The 26048-nt window shown below is 42.1% G+C and overlaps 1 protein-coding gene and 1 pseudogene across 1 annotated transcript in view; one reads left to right on the forward strand and one right to left on the reverse strand.

Moving 5' to 3' along the window:
* Window positions 1-26048, reverse strand: part of DHTKD1 (dehydrogenase E1 and transketolase domain containing 1) — a 55426-nt gene that overhangs the window by 1970 nt on the left and 27408 nt on the right. Inside the window, exons 7-16 of the mRNA XM_028114711.2 lie at window positions 25427-25625; window positions 23266-23578; window positions 21983-22067; window positions 21374-21513; window positions 14966-15116; window positions 13616-13722; window positions 12371-12535; window positions 4888-4970; window positions 4383-4552; window positions 2959-3044 (exon numbers count right to left, since the gene is read on the reverse strand). Coding sequence (XP_027970512.1) covers window positions 2959-3044; window positions 4383-4552; window positions 4888-4970; window positions 12371-12535; window positions 13616-13722; window positions 14966-15116; window positions 21374-21513; window positions 21983-22067; window positions 23266-23578; window positions 25427-25625 — 1499 coding nt within the window. The remainder of the gene's footprint in view (window positions 1-2958; window positions 3045-4382; window positions 4553-4887; window positions 4971-12370; window positions 12536-13615; window positions 13723-14965; window positions 15117-21373; window positions 21514-21982; window positions 22068-23265; window positions 23579-25426; window positions 25626-26048) is intronic.
* On the forward strand, window positions 378-2203 carry LOC114217699 (AP-5 complex subunit mu-1 pseudogene; annotated as a pseudogene).

The following is a 26048-nucleotide window of genomic DNA, read 5'->3' on the forward strand; positions in this document are numbered from 1 at the left end:
CCCGAGGCAGTGTATGCATTTCTCTTAGCTTGTTTAACCACAAATCACCTTTCTGGAAAAATAACGGGTTACCTAGAATAGACCGGAAGGAGATATTTGTCACAACTAAAAACTCAATTCCAGGCACCATAAGGGGAGATCAATGCTTGAATTTGTCCTATTCTTCAGTAACTATTAGCTGATTTCAGCAATAGAGTTTCCTAAAGTAAAACAAATTAAAATGATCTGACCCAGCAAACTAGTAACAAATGTGTGAACTGACTTCTAATCAAAGCAGAATAGGAAGATAAACAGAAGCCCATTTGCTCTTCTCATTGTTCTTCCCTCCGGACAGTCTAACCAAGGATGTGGCCTTTGATGGACTATGTGCATGAGCTATGCGCATGAGCCTCAAAGAAGCGTTAGCGGGCACCTCTTCTCCCATATTGTAAAACAAGCCTGCTCGTCACCCTGGCTCCCCAGGGCTTGGATTGTGACCTTTAGGACAAGACTAGTGGGAAAGGTAGCTGACAGGTAAGGGCTTTTAGTTTAAGTATAATCACTTTTTCTTATATGATACTAGCACATACACATATGTATCTTGATAAACATTCAGCATTTTATTCCGAAAAAATAGCCTAAGTTAGATTTTATAGTTTAGTTTATCTTTAAAAGAACTGGACCGGCAGGCAGCCGGTGAACCGCGGAGAGGCTCGTCACTGGGGCGAGTGAGGAACCATGATCCTCGTGGGCCACCATCCTGGAAGTGGCCCTTAGAGGAAGAAAGTACTGGGTTCCTGGGGAGGAATGCTTCTCGGCATTCTAGACGGTATCCAACTGTTGAAAAATGAGCCAAAGTCTTCAATGGAACAAGTTATGTGCCTATTCCTGAAGATGGTCCCTTTCTTAAAGCACTGCTTTTTGAACTTAGATTATTGGATGATGATAAGACTTCATAGAAAGTCATGATAGCTGTTCACACATCAATAAAACATCTGTCTATGAACTCCTAGTAGGAGGTGGAGAACTCTGGCCAGTTGTTGCTTTTCTGAAGAATAACAGGATATATGCTTGTGTTCCACTAGTTGAACAAACTTTATCCCCTTGTCCACCATTAATTAGCATTCATGGAATTTCACAAAGCTTTGAACTTCTTTTTGGGATACAGGATTTTCTTCACTTGGGTCAAAAAAATGACCCTGAGTTAAACACAAAATTGAACCAGCTGCCTGATTTGCTTCTACAAGCTTGTCCATTTGGAACTTTGTTAGATGCCAACTTACAGAATTCACTGAATAGTATTAATTTTGCTTCTGTGACACAGCCACAAAAACAGCCAGCCTGGAAAGTTGGAACATACAAAGGAAAACCACAAGTTTCTATTTCTATCACTGAAAAGGTAAAATCCATGCAATATGATAAACGGGATATAGCAGATACATGGCAGGTTGTTGGAGCTGTCACTTGCAAGTGTGATTTAGAAGGAATCATGCCAAATGTTACCATCAGCTTGAGTCTCCCCACCAGTGGGTCTCCACTTCAGGATATTCTAGTTCCTCCTTGTGTGACTTCTCTTGACTCTGCTATTCTGACTTCTAGTAGCATTGATGCAGTGGATGATTCTGCATTTAGTGGACCTTACAAATTTCCATTCACTTCTCCTTTAGAGTCATTCAACTTATGCTACTATACTTCGCAGGTCCCAGTCCTACCAATTTTGGGTTTTTATCAAACGAAAGAGGAAGAAATACAAGTAAAAATAACACTTAATTTAAAATTTCATGAAAGTGTGAAAAATAATTTTGAATTCTGTGAAGTTCGTGTACCTTTTTATAATAGAGGTCCAATCACACATGTGGAATACAAAGGTAGTTTTGGCCAGCTTGCAGTATCTCGAGAGAAAAGCTTATTGATCTGGATTATTGGACAGAAGTTCCCCAAATCAATGGAAATTAGTCTTTCTGGAACTGTAACTTTTGGAGCCAAGAGTCATGAGAAGCAGCCATTTGATGAGATTTGCACTGGAGGTACAGCATATTTAAAGCTTCATTTTAAGATCTCAGATTATACACTCACTGGTTGTTATGCGAATCAGCATTCAGTTCAAGTTTTTGCATCAGGAAAACCAAAAATAAGTACACACCGGGAACTAATTTCTTCTGACTATTACAACTGGAATTCTAAAGCTCCTGCACCAATAACATATGGATCATTATTACTGTAATTATCTCATACTTAAATAGGATTTATATAATGGTAACATAGCTTAAATTAAATCATTAGTCTTTTATTTTTAATGTGTGCATATAACCTATGAATGAAAAAAAGTCATTGATTAATTATAAAAATGCTCTTGTTTAATGTTTTTAGCCTGACATAGTTTGAAAGAACATTTTAAAGACTAATATTTCCTATTTTGTTACCCTTTGATTTTACTCAAATATGATTCAGAGCAGAAAGGAGTAGTGATTCACTTTAGGCTTATTTTAAACTAGTCCTGGGTCACCCTACCATATATACTTTCCAGCTCCCGTGGCAGACATGGCTAATCAGCTGTAGCCTTCTTTCTCCACTGAGCCTTCCTGGATATGGGCTCAGCCTCCTTCTCATAGCAGAGCTGCAAACAGCCACTCCTGATGGATTGTAGATAAAAAGATGGATGTGCAAGATAAAAAACTCTTTGCTCTTTCAAACCTGCGTAGTAAGCTCTTGGTACAATGTATTGTTATAGAATTTATAGATTTACCACTGTAAATCTCTTGTGACAAAAAAGAGAAAAAACAACCAGTCAATGAAAACAAAGGAATGTTGTTTAGATAGTAACCGGTTGTTAATCAGAACTATATTATTGACTAATAAAGAATCTGAATAATTCTAAAAAAAAAAGAATTGGACCGCTAATGGGGAGAAACCCATTTATTGGCATGCCAGGAGAAATAATACACATTCACAAAACACTATAAGAGAGAAAGCTATTACCTTGCAGGCCAGTTGCTTTTCAAACCTTGGAGACACAAAGCACCATGGACCCATGTTCTGAGGCTCCTCCTGACTCCAAATAAAATCTATAGCAGAAGAAAGTTCATTTCAGTACTCCAGGTAAACCTACAGTACACACACACCATATATATACAGTATATATGTGCATACATAGACACATTATAACCATACATATACACATATGTACACAGTGTATACATCTGTATAGGTCTCTTCAAGTAAATATATGACTTTCCAATATGACATGGTGTTGCCTTTTTTTTGACAAATGATAGTCATGTATCCAGCACCTCATTCATGATACAGAACAATTCTATCGACCCCCCAAAATTCCCTGGTCCCGGCCCTTTCAAGGCAACTCCTCCTCCAGCCCCAACCTCTGGCAACCACTGATGTTTTCTCTCTCCCTATAGTTTTGCCTTTTCCAGAATGTCAGATAAATGGAATTATATGATATGGAGCCTTTGGTTCTGGCTCCCTTGAACTAGCAAAACCCCAAAGGGGGTCCCAAAGCCATAGTTCACTCTTCTTTTATTGTTGAGTAGTATGCTATTGTAAGGATGTACCTTACATCCTTGTTTATTCATCCACAGGTTGAAGGACGTCCTGGTGGATTCCAGTTTGGGGCAGTTATGAATGAAGCTGCTGTAGACATTTTTCTGTGAACATGTCATTTCTCTTGGGTAAATACCTCGGAGTAGACTGGCAGCTCTCTGTTGGAACTGACAGACTGTTTTCCAGAGTGGCTGTACCACTTTCCATTTCCTCTCGCAATGAAGGAGGCTTCCAACTGCTCTGCTTCCTCATCAGCTCTTGCTATCGCCAACTTATTGTCTTGGTTTCATTTTAGCCATTCTAATAGGTGTGTAGCCATACCTCATTTTGGTTTCAATTGCATTTCCCTTATCACTACGGGATAAGATGTTGAGCATCTTTTCATATAGTTACTTGTCATCCCATTCTTTGGCTTAAATCTTTTGCCTAACCAAAGGTCATGAAGATTTTCTCCTTTTTCTCCTAGACGTTTTAGAGTTTTATGTTTTACATTTAGGTCTGTGATCTTGAGTTAATGTCTGTACCCAGGGCAGTCTGTACCCACATGTTGAAAAGGCTTGCCTTTTACAGTTACATCGATTTATCCTAAGCAATAGTTAAGCACTGGTTACCTCCAACCTTTCAATGACATGTCTTAAAGTGAGAGAAGGTGGGGGCACTAAAAGGGACACCAGAAAAGACAAGGAAACATTGGCTCTAGCATGATTTTTTTTTTCTTATTTCCAGATTCCAAAAGATTCAATCTCCTAAGGACTCTCACTGCCCCTGGAACCTCTTTTGATATGAGACACTGGAATAGGTTTCAGGTATCTAAAACCCAAAGAACCCCACCAAGAATAACGCTGTACCTTTAACATGTTTGTATCTGCTCATCTCTTGCTGTAACAAATCCAGTGGGAAAGGACAGAGTTCCTCTAAACGGATGATGGCAAAGTCATGCTTCTTGGCCTCCAAGGATTCTCTTTGCTTCAGCAGGGCGTAGAAATGTTTGCCGCAGCAGAACACTAGACTCTTGACCCTGTTGGGTAGAAAGGAGTGGAGGAGAAATAGCTGAAAGAATTGTATCCAAAGAAAGAGGAGACTATGTAGATGAAAATGCTTCATTATGGAAGCGGTGGGGGGCTCTGCAGTTGGGTTCATTGACATGCTTTGCCCTGACAAGCCTTCTTCAGCAACACATGCCTCCAAAGCTCAATCTTCCACGCATACTCTAACTTCTGCCCCATGGATGCAAAGGACTTCTATCAGGATAGAGGAGATGTGGGTCACTTTGGGTTCCTTAACATGAACTAGGTTTCCCACTAATTAAAATTCTACTGCAGAGTAAGAAAACAAAGATACACATCAAGTTACTTTTTGGGATCCACAGATGAATCGCCAATGACCGGCTTGAATGTTGTTCCTGGTGCCATTTCTTGAAGAGTTGACACAGCTGCCTAAGGAGGGGAAAAAGCCACAAATCTATCAACCAAAGAAAGGAGCTGAAGATGCCTTTACTTTTAAGGGATCTTTACCAAGAAATAACATCAAACTTTCCTCCTAGGACCATAAGTAAACATATGTACTGATAAACACAGTATCTTTCAAAAAAAATACCAATTGTGTGTATTTCGGAATAAAATGATTTTTTCAAGATTACATAAGACTGCCTTTTGTCTGATGCTGCAACAAAACTTTAAGAATCAAAATTTCAGTTTGATCCCACTTTAGTCTCAATAAAAATATGCTTTCATTTGTTGGAGTCAGAAATGACATTTGTGAACAAAAACAGCTAAACTAGGACAAGGATTTCTGTCTTGAGGATTTTGACTATAATTTATAAGTGAAACCTAATGAGTCAGAACAAGCAGGAACAATACATGAATATTTCTGTGATGAAAAGAAATTTTATGCATGAGCTCGGTTTAAGTAAGTGCTTGTCACAAAGAACTTAGCATAGACAACTCGAATTCATTTCCCTATAGTCTAGTCCCAAATGGGAATACATTTTGACTGGTCCACTGATAGGCAGCCATGCTGATGTGTGATGCTGTGATATAACTTAAAAAATTAATATCAGGGGCACCTGGGTGGCTTAGTCATTAAGCGTCTGCCTTCGGCTCAGGTCAAGATCCCAGGGTCCTGGGATCGAGCCCCACATCGGGCTCCCTGCTCAGCGGGAAGCCTGCCTCTCCCTCTCCCGCTCCCCCTGCTTGTGTTCCCCTCTCTCGCTGTGTCTCTCTCTGTCAAATAAATAAATAAAATCTTTTTTAAAAAAATGTTAACTAAAAGAATGAAATGAAAATATGTACTTTATATATTATCTATTGTATAGATAATATGTATTATCTATTATATATGATATATATTTATTATGTATCATATATATTTATTTTATTCTTATTTTTTATTTATTCTTATTGCCAAATAATGTATGATAGAAGCCATCTTTCTCCATCCTGAACCCTTGGGCAGCTCCCACTTCCTAGGGTAGGAATCAGAAGGAGCTGAGGGGCGCCTGGCTGGCTCAGTCAGTGCAGCAAGTGACTCTTGATCTTAGGGCCATGAGTTCAAGTCCCACATGGGGGCGTAGAGCTTACTAAGAAGAAAAAAGGAAAAAAGGGAATTGGAGTTCAGAGCTGGGTGGGAAATTTGGGCAGAATTTAGGTACCACTTGTCAGGCAAACTCCTGAGTCATGTTTGTCACACGGCAAGTCATCTCTGAATATGCCACGGAAAGAGAGGGTGGGCTTCTGTTCTGCTAGATCACTTGTACCAATAATTTAATTTTCAGTAAGAAATCAGACTTCAATAATGGTGGTACTCACAGTTAATAAAAGGACTTACATGTTTAATGAAGACAGTTAGCTACTTAATAAGAGTAGTTTTTCGCTTGAAAATCTATAGGATAGCTGTTGATATTTTTGGCGGGAGACAGAATGAGAGGGAGAATCTTAAGCTCCATGCTCAGTGCAGAGCCTAATGGGGGGCTTCATCTCACGACCCTGAGATCATGACCTGAGCCAAAATCAAGAGTCGGACACTTACCCATCAGAGCCACCCAGGTGCCCCTTAGCTGTTGATATTTTTAAGGTTCCAAAGCAAGGCCTCACTTATTTGGTATTTTATATATATTAGACATGGGGAGAGGAGTGGACTATTGGGGCCAGAATGTGAACTCTTATTCTCCTTAGAAACAGCAAAAAAATTCTCCATAAAATTTCGAATTGTTCACTCAGTACTTAGTTTTATATATATATATATATTACATTTAATATGATTATACTCCTTTATAGTAACGATTGAGGGAGCAGGTGACACCCTTAGGGCTACAACGAAAATTGGGTCAAGAATCCCAAACATACATATTTCTTAGAAATAAATGATAGTAATTTGCATTACGACTTAGCCCCTTTCACACTGCAGTTTCAAAATATCTCTGTCAAAAGAGCCCCATCAGAAAGACTGTGTTAAAGGGATTGCATTAATTTTTCCTGAATGTCCTGTGATGCTGCTGGACCCCCGAGGCCATCTCAAAATGTGCAAGGTGGGTCCGAGGAACAGTCCGTGGAGCAAGTGAGAGAATGAGGAGATCACACCCATGAACCCTGCCATGGGTGAGAGAACGGGCAGTGCCTTGCCCCAGTGCGGACTCCCAGGGTCGGCAGCACGGAGAGGCAGTGGAGAAGCACGGACAGCAGGATTTAAGGAGGCGCCCACTCTGGGCTCAGGCAGGTGCTGACCGCCGGAGGACGCAACTTACTCACCACTTTCCCTCAACACCCCTTGATTCCAAATATACATTCTCGAACCTTGGTGAGAAGCACAAGGAAGTCTTGAAGAGCCAAATCCTAAATGAGTTATTTCATCTCATTTGCCTAGCATCCAAATAAGTGCAAAGGTTTTTTGAATGTTAATCCTAATTAAGACTCTCATATAAAACTGGAAAAAATCCTCGCCGATGGGATAAATGTATGCTTAGTGATACTTATTATCTTGAACTCTGCGTATTTTTGTGATTTTAAAAAACATATTGTGGGGCACTTGGGTGGCTCAGTCAGTTAAGCGTCCGACTCGATTTCGGCTCAGGTCATGACCTCAGTGCAGTGAGATCGAGCCCCTTGTCTGTCTCTGTGCCGAGTGTGGAGCCTGCTTAGGATTCTCTCTCTCCCTTTCCCTCTGCTCTTCCTCCTCCTGCTCGCACGTGCATCGTCACTCTCTCACTCTCTCTCTTCCCCCTCTCAAAAAAATAAAAATAAAAATAAATTAAAAATAGGGCGCCTGGGTGGCTCAGTTGGTTAAGCGACTGCCTTCGGCTCAGGTCATGATCCTGGAGTCCCGGGATCGAGTCCCGCGTCGGGCTCCCTGCTCGGCGGGGAGTCTGCTTCTCCCTCTGACCGTCCTCCCTCTCATGCTCTCTGTCTCTCATTCTCTCTCACACAAATAAATAAAAAATCTTTAAAAAAAAATTTTTTTTAATTTAAAATTAAAAATAAAATAAAAAACATATTCTGTGCTTAACACTTAGTTCAGGTGAACCAAGATAAAATGAACCTTTTTAAAAATATATTTTATTTATTTATCTGAGAGACAGCAGGAGAGAGAGAAAACATGTACCCTTTTAAATGTTACAGCAATAAGCTATATTGTCATAATGTTTGAAACAGGAGTCTACCCACAGGTAAATGATTTAACAAAAAAAATCTCAGTAAAAGCCAATGAGTATCACCACCGGTTTTCATCAAAATACTTGGAATTCCCAACTTGCTACTGTTAATATAGTACATTGGACCTGGTTTTCTCCGGTTTTGCTTTCAACAGTTTGTGTTGCCCACAGTCAGCCTAAGTCCAGAGGCAGATATCTTCCTCCTGACATATGGTCAGAAGGTCACTCGTAGCCTCATGCTGTGTCACAATGCCTACGTCATTCACCTACTTCATCGCATCGCGTAGGCATGTTATCATCTCGCTCCATCACAAGAAGGCTGAGTACAGCACAACAAGGTATTTTTAAAAAAGACCATATTCACATAACCTCTATTACAATATATTGTCATGATTGTTATATTTTATTATTAGTTCTTGTTAAGCTCTTACTGTGCCCAATTTAGAAATTAAACTTTATTATAGGTATGTATGTATAGGAAGAGACACGGTGAACGCAGGGTTTAGTACTATCTGCGACCTCAGGCATCCAATGGGAGTCTTAGAATATATTCCCCACAAATAAGGGAAGGGTATTGATGCTTGCACTATTTGCACCTGAAAACCTTTTCTAAAAAACTATTTCTGCTCACAGTGAGACGGAGTGCTCCCTATATCCAAGTTATTCCGGAAAGATTTTTTTTAAAAGAAAGAAAGCAGTGAGGCCAACTAAAACTAAAAAGATATTTCTGTTTAAATGTAATGAGACACAAGGGGAGGTTGGGGGGGACAGCTGAAACAGGCAATGGGGATTAAGGAGTGCACATCTCAGATGAGCACCGAGCGATGTACGGAAGTGCTCAATCACCATACTGTACACCTTAAACTCATATACCACTGTATGTTAACTGGAATTAGCATTTAAATCTAAAAAGCCAAAAAACTTTAAATAAATAAAATTAGATACAGAAAATAGAGGAAAGTATGTACAAAAATGACAAAAGGACATTACAGACCAATATCCCTGATGAACATGGAGGCAAAAATTCTCAACAAGATACTAGCTAATCGAATCCAACTGTATATTAAAAGGATTATTCACCACGATCAGGTGGAATTTATTCCTGGGCTGCAGGGGTGGTTCAACACCTGCAAATCAATCAACGGGATATACTACATTAATAAAAGAAAGGATAAAAACCATACAATCCTCTTAATAGATGCAGAAAAAGCATTTGGCAAAATACAGCATCCTTTCTTGATAAAAACCCTTGACAAAGTAGGAATAGAGGAAACGTGTCAACATCATAAAGGCCATGTTGGAAGACTCACAGCGAGTATCATTCTCAACGGGGAAAACCTGAGAGCTTTTCCCCCAAGGTCAGGAACACAACAGGGATGTCCACTCTCACCACCGTGTTCAACACAGTACTGGAAGCCCTAGCCTCAGCAATCAGACAACAAAATGAAATAAAAGGCATCTGAATTGGCAAAGAAGAAGTCAAACTCTCACTCTTCACAGATAACATGATCCTCTATGTAGAAAACCCAGAAGACGCCACCAAAAAATTGCAGGAATTCAGCAAAGTCGCAGTATATAAAATCAATGCACAGAAGTCTGTTGCATTTCTATATGCCAATAATGAAGCAGCAGGAAGAGAAATCCAGGAATCGGTCCCATTTACAATTGCACCGAAAAACGTAAGATACCTAGGAGTAAACCTAACCAAAGAGGTAAAAGATCTGTACTCTGAAAACTATACAACACTTATGAAAGAAATTGAGAAAGACACAAAGAAATGGAAAAACATTCCATGCTCATGGATTAGAAGAACAAATATTGTTAAACTGTCTACACCACCTGGGGTGCCTGGGTGGCTCAGTTAATCCTCTGCCTTTGGCTCAGGTCATGATCCCAGGGTCCTGGGATCAAGCCCAGGTTGGGCTCCCTGCTCAGCAGGGAGTCTGCTTCTCCTTCTGCCCCTCCCCCACCCCAGCTCATGCTCTTTCTCTCTCCCTCTCTACGTGTGTCTGAAAAAAATAAAATCTTTTTTAAAATGTCTATATTACCCATAGCAATTTACACATTCAGTGCAATTCCTATCAAAATACCACCAGCATTTTTCACAGAGCTGGAACAAACAATTCTAAAATTTGTATGGAACCAGAAAAGACCCCAAAAAGCCAAAGTAATGTTGAAAAAGAACCAAAGCTGGAGGCATCACAATTCCGGACTTCAAGCTGTATTATGAAGCTGTATCATCAAGACAGTATGGTACTGACACAAAAACAGACACACAGATCAATGGAACAGAATAGAGAGCCCAGAAATGGACCCTCAACTATGTGGTCAACTCACACTGGACAAAGCAGTAAAGAATATCCAATGGATGGGACGCCTGGGTGGCTCAGTCGATTAAGCGTCTGCCTTCGGCTCAGGTCATGATCCCAGGGTCCTGGGATAGAGTCCCATATCGGGCTCCTTGCTCATCGGGGAGCTTGCTTCTCCCTCTGCCTGCCACTCCCCCTGCTTGTGCTCTCTCTCTCGCTCTCTCTCTCTGACAAATAAAATCTTAAAAAAAAAAAAAAAGAATATCCAATGGAAAAAAGATCGTCTCTTCAACAAATGGTGTTGGGAAAATTGGATGGCAACATTCAGACGAACAAAACTGGACCACTTTGTTACACCATATGCAAAAATAAATTTAAAATAGATGAAAGACCTAAATGTGAGGCAGAAATCCATCAAAATCCTACAGGAGAACACAGGCAGCAACCTCTCTGACCCCAGCTGCAACAAATTCTTACTAGATACGTCTCCAGAGGCAAGGGAAACAAAAAATAAACAAATAATAATAATTATTTGGACTTCATCAAAATAAAAAGCTTCTACACAACAAAGGAAACAATCAACAAAACTAAAAGGCAGCCTACGGAATGGGAATAGATACTTGCAAGCAACGTATCAGACAAAGGGCTAGTATCCAAAATCTATAAAGAACTCATCAAATGCAATACCAAAAAACAAAAAATCCAGTCAAGAAATGGGCAGAAGACATGAACAGACATTTCTCCAAACAAGACATACAGATGGCCAACAGACACATGAAGAAGTACTCAATGTCACTCATCATCAGGGAAACACAAATCAAAACCACAAAGAGATACTACCTCACACTGGACAGAATGGCTAAAATTAACCACTCAGGAAACAGCAAAAGTTGGCGAGGATGCAGAGAAAGGAGAACCTTCTTAAACTGTTGGTAGGAATGCAAGCTGGTGCAGTCTGGGAAACAGTTTCTTCAAAAAGTTAAAAATAGAGCTACCCTACGACCCAGCAATTGCACTACTAGGTATTAATCGAAAGGATACAAAAATAGTGATTCAAAGGGGCACGTGCACCCCAATGTTTATAGCAGCAATGTCCAAAATAGCCAAACTATGGAAAGAGCCCAGGTGTCCATCAATGGATGAATGGATAAAGAAGATGTGGTATATATATATATATATATATATACAGTGGAATGTTACTCAGCCATCAAAAAGAATGAAATCTTGCCATTTGCAACAAGGTGGATAGAGATAGAGGGTATTATGCTAAGTGAAATAAGTCAGTCAGAGAAAGACAAATACCATATGATTTCACTCATATGCGTAATTTAAGAAACAAAACAGATGAACATAGGGGGCAGGAAGGAAAAATAAAATAAGAGGGGGAAACCAACCATAAGAGACTCTTAACTACAGGAAACAAACTGAGGGTTGCTGGCGGGGATGGGGGTTGGGGGAATGGGGTAACTGGGTGATGGGCATTAAGGAGGGCATGTGATGTGATGAGCACTGGGTGTTCTATGCAACTGATGAGTCACTGAATCCTACCCCTGAAACTAATAATACATTATATGTTAACAAACTTGAATTTAAATAAAATTTTTTATTTTTTTTATTTTTTATTTTTTTTAAAAGATTTTATTTATTTATTTGACAGAGAGAGACAGCGAGAGAGGGAACACAAGCAGGGGGAGTGGGAGAGGGAGAAGCAGGCTTCTCGCTGAGCAGGGAGCCCGATGCGGGGCTCGGTCCCAGGACCCTGGGATCATGACCTGAGCCAAAGGCAAGACACTTAACGACTGAGCCACGCAGGCGCCCCTAAATAAAAATTTTTTAAAATGACAAAACGAGACAAGCTTCCTAACTAGTTTTTTCTACTTACAGGGAACCTGAGTAACATCTTCGGAGAAGCAACGATGAGGGGTTTTCGGAAGTTCCGGACCATCTGTCTCCTGAGCAAGTGGAAATACTGTGCAGGAGTAGTCGGGTGCACCACGAACATGTTCACCGTGTCTCCATCTACCCCCTGTTCGATGCTGTCACACATCTGAGGGAGAAATGGAAGAAAGGAGCAAATGTTCAGGTTATCTCATTCAATCATAATGGCCTGGGCTGTCCTAAGGGAAACACATCTGTATACTGATGACGCCCAAACCGTATCTTCCGCATACATATGTATGGATCCTGTATTTCTTCCCCAAACTGTAGTTTTGTGTTTGCATCACACATAGTCTTTAATTTGCCTGCAATTTATTTCTGCATTCTAATTTTTATAAAATCATTTTTCTGTATTTTTACCTGTCGATATAACTGTCCATCTGTCTGTCTACTGTTCTGTCTACCTTTCTACTGATCTGTCATCTGATTGTATGTTTTATCTGCACATATGCCAAAATCACTAAGGATATTCACGTACTAAGGCTATGTGTACAGGTGTCTCCCATTTACTCTGAAATACATCCGAAGATAGAACGGGTTTATACAGAGAAGGATGATAATGAGCAGATGTGATAAAACAAGTACAGTATAATGAAATACTAATGGTAGAATCTAAGGGGTCGGCATATGAATGTTCACTGGAAAATCTTACAACTTTTCTGTATGTTTGAAAATTTTCATAATAAAGTATTAGGAAGCCATATGCATAAAAGGGCGTAGATTAATGATCCATACCAACGAGTAACCGTGGATATTTCTGGGTGGTTATAAGTTGTTTTTTTTTAATGATCATAAATCATTTTATAAAAATACTATCACTACTGGAAAAAAAGAATTTTAGGTAAAAATACAGATTCCTAGGCCCCGCCCCGAAGAATCTGATCTGGTGTTGGTCCCTGTACCTCTATTTACAAAAAGCTCCATAGGTGATTCTGACGATCAGCCTGGTTTGGGAACCCCGACCTTTGCCATACAAGAACCACTTTAATGGCCATAAACCCACGATGCTGGTGTACCCCAGGCATCACATTGATAAGGAGTATTGACGTTGCATTGAATCTGTGTCATTCAAATACTCCAAGGTCTTACAGTTTGAGGTGTGCGTGAAGTATCTACAGGAGGTAGCTCTATTTCAAAGCCCCTCGGAAGCAGGAAGCATTTCTTGGAATCCAGAAGGCATGGGACATACCTGCAGGAACCGCTCTATGCGGCAAGAGGAGTGGTCAGGTCCAGCCCCGTCGTACCCGTGGGGAAGGAGAATAACAATGCCGCTCTGTAGGAGCCACTTGGCCTCCCCTGGGAAAGCACGTGACAGGGAGTAAGAACTCTCTGAAGCAGGAACAGAATGGCCTGATGTGACTTGGGTAGTGACACAAATTTAGTTTGCTGTCCAATCCCCTAAAATCATTTCCATTCCATGCACTTTCCAGCAGTGTTCCGTGCTTCAGAGGAAAATACCCACCCTACTGGCTGAAACCCTATAGGACATGTTCGCTGAACGGGCTTTAGCAGATGGAAGACAAATTCAAAGGGGAGTGTCCCAGTTTCAAGGACAGCATGTGTCTCTGATTCCAGGTGGCTCTTGCCTTTCCTCACGGCACCACTTACAACACAGGTCACTGTCCTCAGCCTGAGGGCGCAGACACTTGAGGAAGGCCTCTGGGCCTGTCAAAGCCCAGTCTCCTCAAGGCACCTTTCTTCCCCCCCCCTTTTTTTTTAAGTTTTTATTTATTTACTTGTCAGAAAGAGCAAGTGAGAGAGAGAGCACAAGCAGGGAGAGCGACAGGCAGAGAGGGAGAAGCAGGCTTCCCGCGGAGCAGAGAGCCCGATGCAGGACTCGGTCCCAGGACCCCGGGATCACGACCTGAGCCGAAGGCAGACGCTTAATGACTGAGCCACCCGGGCGCCCCGGCACTTTTCCTTCCTTACAACTACAAGGTAACAGAGAAACACAGCAAAGGGAGGACTGAAGTGTACAAATTCCAAGCATGGTTCCCCCAGAGAATGGGGTGACAGGGACTCACACTTGTACTTTACTACATACCTTTGAATTTTACAATAAGCAGGTTCTGCTTTTGTAAATGATGGTCAAAAACAATAAAGATGCACAGCTACCAGCTTTCAGATACTTGAATATCCCTGGGTTGAGGGAAGTGGATTTTCAAGGCCGCCATTCACTCTGACCACAAATCCTCACTAATGTCACCATTGCCTGCTTGTTATTCATGTCACAGCTCCTCAACATGCCCCAAGCACAGACCCGAAAATCCATTGCCTAGGAGCTGGTAGGTACATGCCCTGCTCCCTACAGCCAAGCACACTCCCCTGGAGAAGGTGCTGCCTACAGTCAGAGTGGCCCCCAGCCCTCTGGCAGCTTTCGTAACCATCCCATAGCTGCCAGGCCCCAAAAGATGGCAGGGCAGCCCCCCCAACTCTCCTGAGGGTCTGTGCTACAGCATCTCGTAAGCAGCTATGGCCCTTTCCATTCATCTGTCCCCAAGAGGCTAAGGCTGTGCCACATGCATATGCCAACACCAACCTCCAGAGATGAACGTGTCAAAAATGATCTGCGCACCATTGAAGAAATCACCAAACTGAGCCTCCCAGAGGGGCAGTAACTTGGGGCTTTCAATGCTCATTCCATATTCAAATCCCAGGACAGCTTCTTCTGACAAGGGGCTGTTGCTGACCTAATGCAAAGGAAGAGAACAGAAACACTGTCATGCAAGGGAAGGGGAGACAGGAATCAGTAAAGCATCACAAACCTCTCAAAAGGGAGGAGGGGCACAGAGGGGGGCTTTCTTTCCATTCATCTCCGCATTTCTTTGAGAAAGGCGGTCTGCTCTCCGTGTGTGACGCATCTGGGGAACGTTGGCACAGAGACAGGAGGGAAAAGAATGGAATATGGGCATTAAAGATTCTCTTTGAAGATCAGCAAAATTAGGGGCGCCTGGCTGGCTCAGCTCGTTGAGCAACCAACTCTTGATCTCAGCTTGGGTCTTGGGTTCAGGGCTGTGAGTTCAAGCCCCATGTTGGGGCCTACTTAAAAAAATGAAAAATAAAAACTTAAAAATTTTTAAAAAGGATAAACAAAATTAACTTCTCAGATAACCTATCTTTATTGCTGAGAGTAAAACTGTGTCATACAAGCTTTTAAAAAATATATCACAAAACAAAGCGGGGGAAGTTACCAAAAGTAAGCCTACCTTTGGTTAGAATCCATTATTCTAATATCCTATCTGCACAATAGAGCAAAAGAACCATCACGACATGTTAAGATAAAAAAGAAAAACAGAACATAAAATTAGATCTCTGAGGAGGCAAAAAAGACAGGACAATTAAACGCAACACGATTCTACTCAGTCACAGGATAACATGAGTGGATCTAAGGGTGCCACGCTAAGTGAAGTGAGTCACACAGAGAGAAAGACAAATACCATATGATTTCGTTTGTATGTGGAATCCAAAAAAAAAAACATGAGAAACGAAAAAGCAAACAAAAGCAGAAACAGACCCATAAATACAGAGAACGAATTGGTGATCGCCGGGGGGGGGGGGGGGGGAGGATGGGCAAAGTGGATGGAAGAGAGACTAGGAAGTCCAGGCTTCCAGTGATGGAATGAGTAAGTCACGGGGTGAAAGGTACAGCACAGGGAATATTGTCAATGGTAGTGGAGCAGTGTAAGGTGACGGATGGTAGCTAGACTTGTGAGCACATCACCGTGTTGTACACCTGAAACTAATACAACATTGTGTGTCAACTCTACTTCAATCAAAAAACAACAAAAAAAAAGAGGGGCGCCTGGGTGGCTCAGTCGTTAAGCGTCTGCCTTTGGCTCAGGTCATGATCCCAGGGTCCTGGGATCGAACCCCGCATCGGGCTCCCTGCTCTGCTTCTCCCTCTCCCACTCCCCCTGCTTGTGTTCCCTCTCTCGCTGTGTCTCTGTCAAATAAATAAATAAAATCTTTAAAAAAAAATCTTTAAAAAAAAAGATAAAACAAATAGAAATAAACACAACATGATGCTGAATGGGGTTGGAGGATGAGATGGTAGTCAAGTTCCAAGGTTCGTTTCCTGCCGTGGGGCTGTACTGCCGTGGTGGAGGAAAAGGTCCTTGTTTGCAGAAACATGCACTCAGGGCAGGAGGTGAACAACCTGGTACTTCCAACTTGGTGTCTCAAATGTCTCAGAAGGAGAAGAGCTCCTTTTGCATTGGACATCGAACTTTTTTGTAATTTCGTCTTTATTTCAAAATGTTTCTAAAAGATATCTGTAAGTCGTGTATTTATAGAGTAACAGTTGGCAAGAAAAAGGAATGAGGTAGTGACACAGGGTACCACTTGGATGAACCCTGAGAACAGGACGCTAAGAGAAAGGAGCCAGTCTCAAAAGGCTGCTTATTTATATGATTCTATCTATTCGAAAAGTCCAAAATAGACAAATCAATAGAAACAGAAAGTAGATGAATGGTTGTCAGTGGCAGAGTGGAGGGAGGAATGACGACACTCCTACTGGGCATGGGACTCCTTTCTGGGGGTGATGAAAATGTTCCGAGACTAGACAGTGGTGACATTTGCACAACTCGGTGAATACGCCAAAAACCACTGAATTGTATACATTGAAAGACTGAATACTCTTTTACTTAAAAAAAAAAAACAACTCTGGCTGGGAGGGATGGGGGGGCTGGGGGACAGACACTGGGGAGGGTATGTGCTTGGTGAGCGCTGTGAATTGTGCAAGACTGTTGAATCACAGACCTGTACCCCTGAAACAAATAATACATTACATGTTAAAAAAAGAAGAAGATAGCAGGAGGGGAAGAATGAAGGCGGGGGGATATTGGAGGGGGAGAACCAGGAGAGACGATGGACCCTGAGAAACCAACCGAGGGTGCTAGAGGGGAGCGTGGGGAATGGGTTGGCCTGGTGACGGGTATTAAGGAGGGCACGTTCTGCGTGGAGCACTGGGTGTTACGCACAAACAATGAGTCATGGAACACTACATCCAAAACTAAGGATGTCATGTATGGTGACTAACATAACATAAAAAAAAAACCCAACTCTGGAGGCGCCCAGGAGGTTCAGTCAAGCGGCCTACTCTTGGTTTCAGCTCAGGCCATATCTCGGGGTCGTTCAGATCAAGGCCCGGGTCAGGCTCTGCGCCTAACAGGGAGTCTGCTTGAGATTCTCCCTATCCCTCTCCCTCTGGCCCTCACCCTGAGAGGGCAGGTGTGCACGCTCTCTCTCTCTAAAAAACAAACAAACAAACAAACAAAAAACTCTGGGAAAAAACTACATTTCCACTATGACGACAAGTATAAAAATTTGCGATTTATATGGGTAAGTACTCAGTGACAATATAGAAAAATAAAAGTAGATGATTTATTACCATGGTAGGATTGTGTATAATTTGTCTTTTCTGATTTCTCTTTTGATTTCAGTTATAATCTGTATGTTACATTAATTTTAAAAGACAGCTACATTGCTCAGATTCCCGAGTGCACTGTAAATGGGGTTCAGACTGGTACCCTCACCTTCTGCCTCCCCTCCTCATCTGTCTTCCTACCTGAAGCTGACATACCCGCCCGTGTTCTACATCCATTCTTCCTTTCTGCTGCTTCACCAGCTTCATCACCTAATGCCCGTTTTCTGAACCCCTCCTCACTGGCTTTCCCCTCACGGCAGACAGAAATCAACAGCTCAAAAATGCAGTGAGAAGCATTCCCCTGACCCATGCTCTCTAGTTGTAGCTTCCTTTCACAGTCAAGCTTCTAGAATTATCTAATCCACTTGTCTCCAGTTCTGTAACTCCTGTTTACCCCTCAAGCTAATGCAATCTAGCTTCTGTTCTCACCGCTCCACGAAAGCAGCTCTATGTGAGGTCGACCCTTGACCTTCCAGTTGCTAAATCCAATGGCCATGCTGTTCTTTCTCATATAGGACTTCTCCCTCCTTCAGTTCATGACACAGCGACTTCCAGTTCTCCTCCTGCCTTTCTGGATGCTCTTTTGGGAAATACTTTTCCTCTGCCAGCACCTTAAAAAAACTGTTTTTCCCAAGACCCTATCCCTTGGCCCTCTTCCTGTTCTGCTCTCTCCCAGGGAGATAATCCCACCCTGTGGTTTCAAACATTTCTACACCCTGATGATGTCCAAACGTGTATCTCAAGACCAGATTCCTTCATTAACTCCAGACATATGTATCTAATTGCCTTTCTGTAATGGACAAAAACTTCTATGTTCTTCAGCCACCTCAAAGGCAAATGTCCAAAACTCAATCCATCATCTTTCCTTACCAAACCCGTTCCCTCTCTTTACTCTATATTTGGGTGAATGCCGTCATCATATAGCAAATGTCCGAGTCAGGAAGCAGGAGATAAGCAAGACTAGTCTTTCTTCTCCACTCCCTACATCTACCACTAAGTCCTATAGCTCTTCTCAAATCTGGCCCCATATTCCATCTGCACCGCTACTGCCCTAATTCAGGTCCCTGCAATTTTCTGCCTAGACAACTGAGAAGTCTCCTTGGAAATTGCCCTTACTTCAGTAAAGCTGGGACAGACAAAACTGTCCAAAATTCTCATCCATCTTCAGCTTTCAAAGTACCATCAGGAGGGCTCTTTCTGATACAAAAACCTGATCACCTGTTCAAAATTCCTCCAAGGTTTCCAGCTTCCATTACATTCCAAGTCTTTCGCAATGTGGGGAGTCTGGCCAGTCTCCTCTCCCTCGCCCCTGTACCCATTTTGCAGCTGAACCTCCAGTGACATGAAGCTATTTGGAGTTCCTGTCGTCTCACTTCACAGGCTTTGTGTGTATGACTGTGCCCACCTGGAATGTCCTCTCTGCATGCACCAGACTAGGCAACTCATGTTCCTCCAGCCCCAGCTCAAATCTGGCTTCCTCTCCCAAGCTTCTCCTGATTTCCCAAGTTGACTTGCTGCACCTTCACCTGTACATTCAATGTACTTTACACACTTGTATACGCGTATCTACCTTCATGTCTTGGATTTATTAATGCTTTTATTTATTCCCAAATGCACTTGAGGTGGCTCATGATATACATAATATACAATGTGATAATGTAAATGTTAAGTAGAGAGAAAAAAGATAAAGATTGAGACACAGAACAGAGGGGACAGACAACCTGGTGACCTACAGTCACCAAGGGTACCATGGCCTTCACCCCTTCCTGGGAGCCATTGCTGACTGGAGAATGCCACACGGTCGCAGAACTCACGGTGCATACACAAGACAAACCACTGCTCAATGAGCTGCAACCACTCTCAGGACCATGAGCAAGAAGGAGTTCCTCCCAGGGTCTCCATATAAAGGACATGCTATTAGATAATTAATGAAATCTTTGACAGCATCCTCATAATAGATGCAAGGCATTTACTTGGAGCTTTCTAAATAGTAATAGTCAAAATGAACTGATACGATATATCGAGTCACAGTTCAGAGAAGGACATGGGGGTGGTGGGATACTTCACATTTCAGTATCTAGATCCCCAACCTGACTTGATTCAGGGGTAGATTTCAGACTAATGTAAAGAAAAGATGAGCGTCATGTCCTTTTAAGTAATTGTTCTGGAATCTTGCTTGTGACAAGCGAATTTTTTTAAATATTGAGTATCAGTATACTCAAGATTATACTCAAATGACTAGAATAGGAAGAAAGATGACATGCCACTAAGCATACCTTGAAGGATAATTTAACAAACATCATGTGCCCAGCACTATGCTAGCTATTAGATAAAAATGAAAAGACCCAGCCCCTGACTCTAATGAGTAGAGCTCAGTGACTAGCACATAGAAGTATATGCTCATATAGAAGTATATGAGCCACTAAACCTTAGAAAATAAGGTAACCTTGAGAAAGCTGGGCATTTTTTTAAAAATAAGCTCTATGCCCACTTATGGTGCCTGAACACATGACCCAAAGAGTTTCATGCTCTACTGACTGAGCCAACCAAGTGCTCAAGGGCTTTTTAATTTTTTTTAGTAGGCAAGAAATGTTGACTTATCATCCACATCTTTGGCTTCCTTTAATGAATTCAGCAACGCACAGATTACAACATCAATTTTGGATTGACAAAATGAATAACCATTTGACATTTACAAGACTACAGATAAGTAGCTGGAGTAAAACAGCTCTAGTCTACTCCCTAGTATGCTGCTTCCATCCCAAGTGTATAGACCTTCATTCTCCACCCATTCAGCACCCTTTATTTCAAAAAGGATTGAACCCGTGTTGCTAATGGCAAGATTATTTCTTTTTTATGGCTGAGTAATATCTAGAGGGTATAACGCTAGGTGAAATAAGTCAGTCAGAAAAAGATAAATACCATATGACTTCACTCATGTATGGAATTTAAGAATCAACGAAATGAATGAAAAGAGAGACAAAAAAACAGACTCAGAGAACAAACCTGGTCATGACCTGAGGGAAGGCGGATAGATAGATGGGGGGCTGGGGGGCTGGGGGGCTGGGTGAAATAAATGAAGGGATTAAGAGTACACTTATCTAGATGAGCACCAGGTGATGTATGGAAATGTTGAATCACCATATTGTACATCTGAAACTAATATAACACCATGTTAATTATACTACTTTAAAAAAAGATTGAACTCGGGGCGCCTGGGTGGCTCAGTTGGTTAAGCGACTGCCTCCGGCTCAGGTCATGATCCTGGAGTCCCGGGATCGAGTCCCGCATCGGGCTCCCTGCTCGGCAGGGAGTCTGCTTCTCCCTCTGACCCTCTTCCCTCTCGTGCTCTCTGTCTCTCATTCTCTCGTTATCAAATAAATAAATAAAATCTTGAATAAATAAATAAATAAATAAAGATTGAACTCAAAGTTGCCAACATCTGCTTCTAGTTGCTTTAAGAATCCTATAACTATAATTATCGGTACCTGGGTTTTACAATAAATTGAAAAGACATCCTACCTCTAGAAACCCCTTCTGATTCGGGTCCATATGGTTCAGAGGGATATAGGTGTCATCGGTCCTCTGGCAAACAACCATTGCGTGCCTCTGACTAAAAGTTCCACGGCCAACATCTTGCCCACTCAGACGCACATTAAAACCTTAAGGAAACAGGTAGGAAAAAAGAAAAATCCAGATTCCCATGAATAACTTAAGGCATGGTGACCCTGAATTCTTACACATCAGCTCAACCTGAGAATTTTCCTTAGCAAAGAGATTATCGTTACTAAAATAAACCTATCCTATATTCAAAAGTCTGTGTAAGGTGAGAATATACAAGAATGGAGAATCATCATTCGCTCTACAATCTTTAGAGGAAAATATCTTTCCAACTCATCCAGCACAGAGCCCTTTGTTTCACAGCAAGAAACGTTCTGTCATTTATTCTCTGATGAAGGTTACCAACATGACTTATACTAAGATCAAATAATATTGTCGAAAAGTTTAGAACCTCTCTAGTCAATGAACATGACAGGAGATAGTTCTAATCCAAAACCTCAGAGGTCACATATAACAAATGTCATACAAAGCACCCCCTACCAGCTGTGTAGCTAACCAGAAACTTCTTACCCTGAGCAAGTAATGAGCCCAAAGCAAGAGCTTCTGCCGTGGCCCAGTCTAACTTTGTTCCATCCATCACTTTCTCCAGTCTGGACTGCAAAAAATGGAAGGGGAGGGGAAAAAAAAAAAAAAGGACACTTTTAAGAGTCTACCCCCTTTTTCACACTGAGTCCAAACAATGTAATGCAACAACAGTAAGTATCAAAAGCACAATGTTAAGTAAAAGAGAAAGTGTGAAGGAAACGTAAGAGGATGACAGCAGTTCTAGGTTTTCAACCAGGCAAAACAAGCAGGCGCTTGGGTCAGTGGGTAACCTGTGCGTGAAGCAGAGGAGATGGCGCCAGGGAGTGCACGAGGGAAACTACGTCTAATATTCTAATTCTTCAGCTGGATGGTAAGTACATAGATTGTTTTAAGAGTCTCTATGCCTGGGGTGCCTAGGTGGCTCAGTCGGTTAAGCATTCGACTTTTGGATTTGGCTCAGGCCACGTCTCATGGGTCATGAGATCGAGCCCCTCAAGGGACTCCCTGCTCAGCGGTAGTCTGCTTGGACATTCTCTCCCTCTTCCCCTCCCCTCCCATCTCAAATAAATAAATCTTAAAAAAATAAGTCTCTTTACAGACAATAATAACCTAAAAAGGAAGTCATCCAGAGGACAGTGCCTCCATTCAAGTTTAAGAAAGGTGAAAGCCTTTGGCTCCTTGCTCCCCCACTTTCAGCTCAGAGAGTCCCACATTCTAGGAAACACCAAGGCACCGGCAAACCAAGACTTCAATCTATATTTAACCTGAGACAATATATAAAACTGAGACCTGCATAAGGGCCTAAACGGTCGCCTTTGGGATATGCATGTTGACTTTTATTCATTTTTATTTAAGCTACTCCCCAAAATGAAAGTGTTTTCTGCTCACTGGTCAGAAAAATCGAAACAGGCATTCCTGTGCCGCTGTATCTATGATAATGGGCACGTAGTCCACATGCATGTGATGTATTAAACATGTACGAATAAATAAATAAATGGAGGGAAATGAGAAGCAGACCAAATCTGCATTGACTCTCAGGACCAAACCATGTATGTGGGTAGGAAGGGAAGAAGAAAAAAAAAAGGAGAAGGGGACAAATCGGAGTTCAGTGACTATCAGCACCAAAACATCACCAGGATCGGCTCCCACCACCTGGCGACCCACAATCAGTAACTCCCAAATTCGTTAGCCAACCGGAAAGACCAGATCAATGCCGATTTCTTTGCTGCACGAGACAAACAGTCACTGGAAATCATAAGGCTCCCTACCTGAACATACATCTTCAGAAGGTGACTGTGCATCTGGAGGTCCTCTGGCACCTCCACGGACTTCAAGCCAATAAACCGCAGGAGGTCGAGGGGAACACCCGTGTCCCAGGTGCTAATGCAGGCTGGCGGCTGGACCAGGCCCTGCCAGTGGGCCTGCAGGTTGGTGGCCGGGGGGCTATAGTGCGCCATGTTGGTTAAATGGTCATTTAACTTCGCGTAGTAGGAGGATTTGATTTCCAACACCTCTTCCTGAGTCATGAGTCCATCAGCAATCAGGTGCTCTGCATAGGTGTCTGGGATGCTCTTTCGGGCTCTGTCCAGGAAATAGGGGAAAAAAGGCCATCTGATTTGCAACAATTGAAGAATGAGACACAGTCACCGTCAAAGGTATCACAGAGCATCATCACCATAAGAAGGCACGCAGGGCACGTTCTGGAACTAGACAGCGGGGGTGGTTGCACAACATTGTTGAGTGTACTAGATGCCTCTGAATTGTTCACTTTAAAATGATCCATTTATGTAACTTTCACTCCAATACCTTATTTTTTGTTTAAGGCAATGGTGAGCAACAACCTCTTCCAAGTAAGCAAGAAAAAAACAAATTCCTCTTTATAGGCTTTCAGCTACATCAAGGTAGAAATAATTAGTAGAGTTTCTCTACGAATTGGTACATTCTGGACAGTTATTTATAAAAGTGACCTACATTGTCTACCCCTTTATTTCAAAAAGTATTGAACTCAAAGTCGCCAACATCTGTTTCCGGTGGCTTTAATAATCCAGGAACTATAATAATCAGTATCCCAATTTTACAACAGTAATAATGCCACTCTATGTTCACATAATACTTTAAACTACAAAGCTTGCTCATATACTTTATCGTATTTAGTCCTGACAAAAGGTAGACCAGATGAATCTTTTTTAATGGGGCCCTGAGCCACATCAAGCCACTCAGCAGCTAAATTCAAAGCTAAACAGAGAACCCAGACTTGCTCTTCCAAGAGCAGTCTGCTACCTATGACCAGAAAGACCTGTAAAATGTCACGCAATTTATTCCTCTGCTTTCATTTATACCTATATAGAAATAAAGGGGGGAAGCGGCTCTGTTGTACTCTCTAGTATCAAAACAAAAATTCCAAAGTAACACGTTCCTCTCTGTCACATTAATCTTCTATCCCAGTGCTGTCCAGCAGAAATGTAGTATGAACCAATGCGTAATTAAAAATTTCTTAGTGGTCACATTAGAAAAGGCTTAAAAAAAAATAGGTGGAATTAATTTTATTTATTTTTTTTAAATAACTGGCTACTTTATTTTCAAGGTTGATAATTCTTTTTTTTTTTTTTAAGATTTTATTTATTTATTTGACAGTGAGAAAGGGAATACAAGCAGGGGGAGTGGGAGAAGGAGAAGCAGGCTTCCCACCAAGCAGGGAGCCCGATGCGGGGCTCGATCCCAGAACCCTGGGATCATGACCTGAGCCGAAGGCAGACGCTTAACTGACTGAGCCACCCAGGCGCCCCTAGGTGGAATTAATTTTAATAACATATTTATTTAACCCAATATAGGCAGAATATGGTCACTTCAATACTTTACCAACATAAAAATAACTATTGAGATAGTTTACATTTTTTTTGTCAGATGAAGTCTTTGGAATCTGGTGTGTATATTACACTTACAGCCCCTCTCCAGCAGGACTGGCCACATTTCAAGTGTTCAGTAGCCACGTATGCTAGTGGCCTCCATATTGGATGGTATGATTCTCAAGATTCCTTACAATCCATCATATTACTTGCCGAGGCGCCAAGCGAATCATGGAGGATCTGCTTCTGGTCCTGTCGATGGTATACTAAGTAGCTTCAGGCTACGGCCTCTGCCCACGTCCTCCTACTTCAGTTTCCCATCTGCCAACTGGCGTTGGTAAACTGCCTTTGTTTATTCAATGAGCAAATGAGTAGAGTTTGTAGAATATGGGGAGCTTTCCTGGGACCCACAGGGTGACCATCCCAGTTTGCTCAGGACTGTCCCAGTTTTAGCACTGGAAGTTCTATGTACCAGGCAACCCAGGGAGTTGGTCACCCTACCTCAGAGTGTCTAATAAAAATAGTAAAATAATGTGAGCACCATGGGGGTGAGGGGATCTTCAACAGAGGTTTAAAATCACACCTGATGATTTTGTACATGACTGGGTTGGTGAAGAAGGGCTCGTCCAGCTCATTGTGGCCCCACTGCCTGTAGCATAACAGATCAACAATCACATCCTTCCGGAAATGGCGCTGGTATTCAAAAGCCAGCTGTGTGGCACGGACCACTTCCTCTGGGCTATCTCCATTGACATGGATGATGGCGCAGCCCACAAGCTTCCCTGAAACAGAGAAGACAGATGAAACCAGCCGGCTATCCCCAAATGACATTAGCCCACCTCCAAGTCCTGTTGCCTGTGTGGGGAGGCAGCCCACATACTCAGAGATGGTTTGGCTGGTTTGTTAAGAACCCATACTTTGGAGTCCAGCTGACAGGAAAGAGGTCATGTCCCAGCTCTGCAACTTACTCTGTGACCTTGGTAAAGTTATAAAGCTCAGTCTTCTTATCTATAAAACTGAGATAATAGCTCCTACCTCTTAGCAATGTTGTAAAGATTACATGAGTTAAGAAAAGAGAAGTCCTAGAACGTGTTCCCAGTATCTCTATCAAACTAATCACAAAAATTTCATAGGGACCTCTGGCTGGCTTAGTTGGAGGAGCAAGGGACTCTTGATCTTGGGGTCCTGAGTTCGAGCCTCACACT

The sequence above is a fragment of the Eumetopias jubatus genome, unplaced genomic scaffold, assembly GCF_037043125.1.
Source record: "Eumetopias jubatus isolate StellerSeaLion01/CBP00866 unplaced genomic scaffold, mEumJub1_p1.0 scaffold_8, whole genome shotgun sequence".
NCBI lineage: Eukaryota > Metazoa > Chordata > Mammalia > Carnivora > Otariidae > Eumetopias > Eumetopias jubatus.